This window comes from Microcaecilia unicolor, chromosome 3, assembly GCF_901765095.1.
Source record: "Microcaecilia unicolor chromosome 3, aMicUni1.1, whole genome shotgun sequence".
Classification (NCBI taxonomy): Eukaryota; Metazoa; Chordata; class Amphibia; order Gymnophiona; family Siphonopidae; genus Microcaecilia; species Microcaecilia unicolor.
In genome coordinates, this window is record NC_044033.1 from 63,285,099 (window position 1) to 63,293,918 (window position 8,820).

Below are 8,820 nucleotides of genomic sequence, written 5' to 3' on the forward strand. Positions count from 1 at the left end.
AGTCCATATAAGATTTATATTTTATGTACAACAGTTCATTCACATTTAGTAAGTTTAGGAGATCAACGGCTCTGGCTGTAGCAATGACTGGATATACAATGCCATGGAAGAATTTTTCCAGGTACAATTTTTCAACTCTAGCGTCATAACTTCAGTCAAGGCCGTCGGTATTTTTGCCTATCAGCTCGCGAAATCCTATATTTTTAAAACAGCGTTTCTAACAAAAATGAAAAGCAATTCGATCCGCAGTAAAATCAAAGGAATTCGTTAAATTTTTGATGGAAAATAAGTGTTTACATATTTTTGAAAGCTGCTGCTCCTCCTCCTTAGCCACATTATGGATCCCACTACAACTGGTCGTATTGATTCCTTATCCTAGACCCAGGCAGGCATCACAGATATACATACAGATGCACAGCAATCACTGAGTTCAGGTAAGGCCATGAAGTGACCATACTGAAAACAGACTCCTCCTGTATTCCAAATAGGTGAAAAGCTATTTAGAAATAACCGTGCAGGTGCCCAAAAACAATGGAGACCTAGGAAGCAAACAGGCCAATCAATGGTTACTTCATATTGTGATCAATAATCCTTACAGTACTACTACTTAAAAAAAAATAATAATTTTGAGGATTTTGTTTCCTTCTAAGTGCATCTATATTAAGCTCTCCTGTTCCCACCTGATTATGAGGTTTTTATTTTTTTTAATAATGCTAAAGTTAAAACCACAGATGCCAGTTTTTCACCTCCCTCTTAAAAAAAACAAGATGGCACCACTATTGGTTTAAATAGACCATAAGCACAGCTGTGACATGATGCCATGAATACGTTCTAATAGCAGAACCGTTCGCCATTAACACATTATGACACATCTGGATCCTTGGAACGCACGATATCAAGTCTGCGTCTCCTTTACTGCTTGGCATTTCACCATGCCTATTGCAACTCAGTCCTCCTCCCTTTGGTATTGAGGAGAACTGGAGAAGTCTGTGCCTCGGGATGATCCCCCACCAGGCTTGTGATTTAAATTGGCAGTAGATACAGAAGTCCTGTGCTAGCCGCCCTTTAAAGAGGGGGTTGGCAGCTGGGGGCCGGGGATACCGAGCAAGGCAAAGGCGATTGGTTGGGTGGTTCACAGACAGAAGATTTGATCACACTAGTCTGGAGGGACTCGCTGCCTTCAGTCCTTTCAGTGTCACTTGGGGTCATGCCCAGGGACTCGGAGTCACTGCTCTCACTGTCCCCCTCCGACCTGCCCGGGCTCCCTTGCACCCTGTCAACGTCCCCCTGTCCTGAAGGACCCAGCCCGGTCTTCTCTGATTCTTCCTTCTCCTGGTCCTTCTGGACCTGAGCTTCTTTGGAGTGCCTCCATTTCATACGCCTATTCTGGAACCAAACCTTCACCTGAAGCAACCAAAAGAGACAACAAATGTAAATCAGTCTACTTCTGAAACAGAAAATATAATATATAAATAATGCATTTCCGGGGCCTGCCTCCTCCCCATCAACAGTTCGCACAAGTTTGAGTGAGTAAACATTTCTTTTCTGTTAAGAAAAAGAATTAAGCTTTTTGAAACACAGCCCCGATCCCAGAAATCATTTTCAATGCTCCAGCTTTGTCTTCGTTTTCTCACCCTTTGTGCTAAAGACTTGCAGATAAGCATCTTGAAACACAACACCTGTGTTGTAAATAAAGATTAGCCAATCCTTCTGGAGTATTTAAAATACTTAAAATAAAAAATCCCAAAATATTGTCCCTAGAGAATTTGTCGGCATCGTGGTTAAAGCCCTCAATGAAAATAGCGATCCCATCTGCATTGAAAGTATGGAGGGAATGAGGGGAGGAAGGGGGGGGGGCTCGCATTTGATTCTTCTCTATGCTATTAAAAATAAATGAACAGAACTCACACACACAAAACACAAACAACTTTCGCTTTCTTGGGAATGCAGAATAATATTGCACAACGTCCACTTTCAATACAAAAAAAAAACAAACAAACAAAAAAGGAGAACTATATTAAACCGGTGCAGCTTCGTTCCTTCAGTTGTTTCTGGCTATCAAAATGATTCCGTTTTGTGTATTTTTGTGTGTGTGTGTGAGTGAGAGAGAGAGAGAGAGAGAGAGAGAGAAATAAAAGAGTATCTCCTCTCTCTCTCTCCTTTTTTTCTTCAGGAAACCGAATCTTGCTTCAGAGACCGCAACATTATAAACTTCTGAGGAAGCAGCAAGGGGGAAATCGTGACTTTGTCTCATGCTCGATAAGTTCGTTTCACAAGATATTTTCACTTCCTCGCTTTCAAACTTCTGGGATTTCTAGATTTCGAAATTTCACAATTTAAAAACAACTGCCCCTTCCTCCCTCCTTTTTTTTTTATCTGCGAAATCAGATGGACCCCAGCAAAGCCTGCTTTAAACGCTCATTTCCCGCTGGCCGCCGGCCCTTATTAGTTAAGGCTTACTCAGATTTGCCAAAATAAGCATATTAACAGAGAAGGTCAAGCTCCTTTTTTCTATTATATTAACTGTATGTGCAAGATTTAAAAAAAAAAAGCAAAATATTATTGAAACTTATCTGCATGTTGCACAAACTAGTACACACAGCAATATTTCCCCCATTCCCCCCTAATTTCTGCTGAACACTGAAAACACATTGTGCAGATGTTGAGTTTCCCCACCCCTTCTCCCAGCTAACCGATCACACAAGTCGACCCGGTTGCCGAGTTGCTTCTTTATACGTCTATGTGTGTGCAGTTCCAGCCTCACTAAAGCCACACTGCTTTATTCAACATGGAAAACACAGCAGCACAGCCGTATAAAATAAAGCAAATCTGGAATTGCTATAAACTGAAGTGGTAAAGTAAGCGACAGGACCCTTACTTGTGCATCGGTGAGGCCCAACATGGCGGCCAGCTGTTTCCTGTCCGGTTTGGTGACATATTTCTGAATTTCAAACCGTTTCTCTAAACCTTTCCTCTGTAGATTAGAGAAAACAGCTCTGGACCAGGAGCGCTTCCTCTTGTACGTTTGTGGTATGGTGTCTTTGGTTAAAACTGCGTATGGACCTGTTCATCAAAAATTAAAACAATTTAAAAAAAAATTAAATTATAAGAACGGAAAACAACAGACAAAAATACGTGGTAATTGCTTAATAATCCTATATCATTTTTAGAACTATTTTATAAGAAATAATGCAAAATAATACAATACATCAGCAGTGGGAGATATTCCGTTTTTTAAATTTCAGTATATAGATTTCAGTATATATCTTCCCTACTACATATCTATCTAGATTGAGATATAGATATAAAACCAGTTTTATTGCAGTTTACAGTATGCTCTAGTTTCTAAAAGGTTGCTTCTCATGCCCACTTTTTACTTTTTTTTTTTTTGTTCCCCAGCTTGGTGTTTTTTCCTTGTACGATGTCAGCTTATAGCTATTGCAGAAGCTTTCAGATATTTTTAAGTATCTAACATATCTTTATTTTCTCTCGCCTTGGTATATACAACGTAGACTTTTCCCCTTGACTCACAGCGGCCCTGTCTGAAAGTTCCCAGCCCTGGAGCAGTCTAATTGCCCGTGTGCTTGGGTAGATGATGAGGGAGGATTGTACCTGGAAAAGTGTCCTGTAACTGGTGCTGCACTGAGCTCCTTGGGATTGTGTTTAGGGGACCCAGAATGGAAGAGACCTCATTAATGGACTCTAGAGATGCGAAGAACTGGCCGGCTGAAGGCTGCAAGTGGGGGACATGAACCCCAATTTGTCGGCTTGTAGTTATTAAGGAAGTCAAATCTGTGATCACAGGAACAAGGAGAGCTCTGTTATATTTTACAGACAAATCCACATACGTTCATGTTGCTTTACTGACTTGAGATACCAACGGTGTCCTATGTGTGCGTTTTGGTATGGTGCCCCGACTTTTGCCTCAAGAAAATTTTACAGCCAAAGCTATGAAGCACATTGTAAAGTGTCTGCACATGAATGTGCCAGCTAGAAGTTTTTGAACAAATTATTTCTAAAGCTATATGTTATTGCTCACCCACAAAATGAATCACCGTTCAGATTTCTTTCGGGTTCTAATTAAGTTTTAAGTTGAGAATTTTTTTTTACATGCTCAGCTTTAACGAATGAAATAAAGGTAGTGTGTTTCTTAACAGCCATAGAAAGCGACTTTTTAAAACTATCTCACTGCCTGTAAGAACGTGCAGGTGTAAAATTGGCTGCAGTAAAAAAAACAGACTTTATTGAAGGATCCTATAATTGTAGTATACTGTGATTCTTTTAGGATTATTACTACAGGCAAAGAGAACGGAAAGAAGGCATTAGAAGTGACGTCTCTACCTCTCAGAGTGTTGCCTTCCTTCACTTTCGGATCAAACTCGGTAGATAGAATCCGATCAATCCCGAATTTGAGGTCTTTGCTGGAGAGCGCAGGCAGCTGCTGCTGTTGCGAAGAGCAGTTCAGGGTCGCCCTGACTGCTGGGCTCTGCGGACTGACCAAGCCTGGAGCTCTTTGGTGCTGGTAGGGGGAAAGCCTTGGTGGGAAACCTCCTTGAGACTCCGGAGTCACGGGGGTAGGTCTGAGGGGTGATCCGCCGCCGCCCGCAGGCTGGAACTGAGCAGGGTGCACGGTCAGATGGCCGCTCAGGGTTGGCGCACCGGCCAAGCTCTCCTGCTCCCCAGCGCAGTGCAGGATATCAGCGATGCAGAAGGAGGGCTTCTTGCCGCTCTCCAGTGCCGGGAAGGCGGCCGAGCCCGTGCAATAAGCCGACCAGAGGCTGAAGTTGGAGGCATAAAACGGGGCCAGTCCTGTCGTGTACATCTTGCCCTAAACCCCAGCAGCGGACCGCGGCCGGAGCCGATCAGAAGCCGCGAGTCCCTTAGAAGCCTTCCCGCAGCTGCGTGGAGAGGGGTCGGGGCAAGATAGATCAACGCAACCCCCAGGGCTCGGCCGCTGCACAACTTCAGCGTCCACGCCTACCAAGCCCGACCAGCTGCCCCCTGATTGGCCTGCAGAGAGCCAATGAGTTGGGCCGTTCTCGGGTACCCAATTCACTAGGCCACGCCTATGACCACGCCCCCAGAGGTGCTGTAGTCCTTTTGCTGAGTGCTGCGCGAGCTCCCGAGGGATGGAGAGTTAAAAGGACAGGTAGACAAGTAAAAAAAACAAAAAGAAGCCGACTAAAGGAAATAACCAGTAAAGCCAGAGAATCTCAATTGGGCAGAATGGTAAGGGCCGGAAAGGGCCCCTTGATAATGAACTGACAGCACTTTATTGCAAATAGCAGACAAACTCGATTCCATATTTTAATTTTAGAAAAAGCTTAAAACAAAAAATTTAAAATGTATGTTTTATCAGTGTTCAACTTATTTTATATTCTTAAACGATTCTCCACGCCACCGCCTTTATTTCATATGGTTAATATTTTTTACCACTGCGTTGTAATCGTTTGCAATAAAAGAGCTCACTTTATTAAAGCAAAGCAATTTTTGACATAAATATTTCTGACAGATAAAATGAATTTCCCAATTATAACATTTTGGATTCTTAAATCATGTATCCAACATTGTAGCTTACATTTTAATAACTCTGTTAGAAATTGGAAACAGTAGTTTTGGTCATATTTAATGTATGAAAAATCTAAATGAACGAATAATCTTGTTTACAGAAAATACCTTTTTAGCCATGTATTTTTTTTTCATTTGTAATATTTGTTATGGAAATGCATATATAATCATTTATTAAGAACTTTTTAAAAATAACGATCTCACTAAAAGTATCTCTGTCTAAATTGTAAAATATATTAATCTATGAGATAGTGGTTAAATTTGAAATCCAGAAACAGAGACACGTATTAAATCAAAGACAGGGCATTGTTGAGCTAGAAATAGAAAAAAAAAAAAAAAAGAAATATGCATTAGCCACAGGCCGCGTTAAGATGTCCAAGCTTTGAAAAATGGTTCTTTCGTAATATGCACCAAGGGTCTCAGCATTGGACAGGTCAGCTTTCTATCGAAATCACGATTTCGCCACTGTATTTTTTTTATTAAACTCATTGCTGCTGCTGCTGCTGCTGCTGTTGCTAATAATAATAATAACAATGCAAGAGGCAAAAAACAACGAAAGAAGTAGTAATGATGAAACCAAAATAGAGATTATTTTCTCAAAATAAATAGCGCCTTACTGAAGGCACACATATATACTTGGGTGTATTTGTGGCATAGACTTCAATCTCAACATTTACTCCTGTGTATTTAGTTTAATATTGTAAGTTAACCGATTATATCTATATACATAATACTGTAGTGAGAAGCTTTACCGCGTTGTTCAGTTTGATTGCACCAACATAAATTCTAAATTATGCTCTCCTAGAACAACGCACAGCAGGTGCTGGTGGGAAAATACAAACAGCAGAGTTGGATTTACTGTTTGCATAAGCCAAAGAGCGATTAAATTCACCGGATCACAATAGCGGAGGAGATTCGCAAAAAATTTAAAGGGATCATAGGCGCAGAATATACAGCTGATGGAGATATTAAAATTTGACTTAGTTAAAAAAAAAAAACTGACACGTTGAAAAACGTGGTGAAAAAGTCACGACCGGACGTGCATTACATTTAGAATTTGATCACTCTACAAAAGACTCTCAGATCTAAGTAACAGTATTGGCTTTATTTCCCCCAAAAAAAAAAATCCAGACTCAGGACCCTAAAGGAGGAAATGTGTTGGATCCGTGGATTAATCACTGTTTCATATGGAGAGGGGAAAGATGAGGTAAATCAAATCACAGCTCATCGTCCTGCTTGTTTTGGGAATACCAGGCTCCATTCGTGGTCATGGCTTTTTAAGTGCTTTATTTCCCATGTGTTGCTCGATCAGAATAAGAGAAAATCTTTACTAAATATATAGTAATGACAAGAAATAAATGCAAAATAAAAGGGGGGGGGGAAAGAATGTGCCCTCGTGTAGGCTCTAGTGGATAAGACTATGCTAGCCCGGGTCAGAAGCCAGGAACAACTTAAGGACTCATTGAGCCCTGCAAGCCTCAGCCTCCTTCAGGTCATCCTGTTTTTGATGTGCGCCAACTTGCACTAAATGAGCGGATATGCCTGCTAGATTCCTCCAAAAATAGAACCCGCTTTAGTATTTTAGGATACAGCAGAAATCCTTATTTCTTCCGGAGAAATAAAAAAGAAAGCCCTTTCATAAAGGCTGCTCGAGCACTTCCTTTTTCAATATTTATGCAACTTTATCTCGACCAGCAAGTTGCTCTGCTGACGCAAATCCGTCTTAAGGTATTAAAAAAAAATCTTCAAAAATAAATTTAAGGAAATCAATTTCCTTCTAGCAATGAAAACATAAATACACAGCTGATACACAGCTGGAACTTTTCCCCTTTAATCTTCCTTTCCGATGAAGTTTGAAAAGGAAAATAATGATGAACTGGGGGAGGGGGGAATGCATTTGGGTAAAACTAAAAAAAAGAATATTAATATTAATATTATATATGTATATGTGTGTGTTTCTTTATATATATATATATATATATATATATACACACACACACACACACACACACCAGCACAAAATAGCAAATTTTACTATTGGTCTAAGTACAAGTAATGAAAAATATTATTCTGCTGAGTATGAATACTGAATACAGATAATAGGCATTGAGCTTTAAAGTAACAAATAATAAAAGAAGCAAGTGTAATCAGAGATTGGGACTAAACTCAATATATGGTACCAAAAAAAATCAGTGCAGAAGAGAAAACTGCTCAACGCTATTCTATAAACCATGATTAAAGTTAGGTGCGGTTTATAGCATAGCACTTTCACAAGGAAACCGTGACTATATTTAGGTGTGGCCATTTACATCAATGGAAACATGGTGCAAATGCTCAGATCTCACCTTTCTGTAATTATGCATATAACTGAAAGGACTGATCCATCCATGACCCTCCCATTCCCATACCCCCCTTTTTTTGACTCACATAAAATTTATATGCATACATTTAATTCATTCTGATTAGTGCCAATAATTGCTTGCTAAAAGCTAATTATTGGTGCTAATTTGCATGCACACATTGGGCAGGTGCCCAAATTTGTGCGTGCAATTTTTAGTGTTTTTTAATAGAATTAGGCTGCAAGTGATTATTTCAGTAGGATTTAGCACAATACAACCCTAGATTATTCATATTCAAATTTCAATCACTATTCAGCGAATATGAATAATGTATTTGGGGCACTATTCTGGGCCTAATCGATTCAAATATGAATATTTGGTACAGCCCTGAAAGAAAGAGAGAGAGAGAGAGAGAGAGTGTTGACATTTCAGAGAGAATCTTAGAAGGATTTAAGGGTTTTAAAGCAGGAATATTCTGGATTAATTTTTTTTAATGGAACAGATGAAACTAATTTTATTGCCCCAGTGTTGTTTGCATTACTTTATAGATAGGAAACAAATAAATTAACGATGGATTTGTTCGAACAAACATACAAAAATTTGTATACTTTGGTGTGGGAAAGTAAATTAAAAGGGGAAATATATTTTCCAGAAGTTTTTAGCGGTTGGAAACAGGTTTGTCAGTCTCGTTTTACCCAATAAGCTGTTCTCTAAGACAAAGTGATGGAAATGTATCTTTTCCGAGATTTCCAATACAGAGAGCTGTACTGAACAGAAATGGGATAGAAAGTAATATGTCTGTTTTACTTTTTCTATATTTTTCTGCTTTTTCAACATGTCTAGGTATGTGTCAAATGCCATTCCCCAAACCCCTTTCTGATACCACATCCACACTGACAACCTCTTGTTTTCC

At 39.7% G+C, this 8,820-nt stretch overlaps 1 protein-coding gene across 2 annotated transcripts; it reads right to left on the reverse strand.

Moving 5' to 3' along the window:
- Nucleotides 1-758: 758 nt before the first annotated feature.
- Nucleotides 759-4,936, reverse strand: HLX (H2.0 like homeobox). Of its 2 annotated transcripts, XM_030195998.1 has the most exons (4): nt 4,342-4,936; nt 3,613-3,792; nt 2,879-3,063; nt 759-1,404 (listed from the first exon to the last, which is right to left on the reverse strand). In XM_030195998.1, exons 1-4 carry the CDS (start codon nt 4,820-4,822, stop codon nt 1,066-1,068), a joined length of 1,185 nt encoding a protein of 394 aa, XP_030051858.1. In that variant the 5' UTR covers nt 4,823-4,936; the 3' UTR covers nt 759-1,065. The 2 variants fall into 2 exon arrangements, with proteins under 2 accessions (XP_030051858.1, XP_030051860.1); XM_030196000.1 differs by lacking the exon at nt 3,613-3,792.
- Between the last annotated feature and the right edge of the window lie 3,884 nt (nt 4,937-8,820).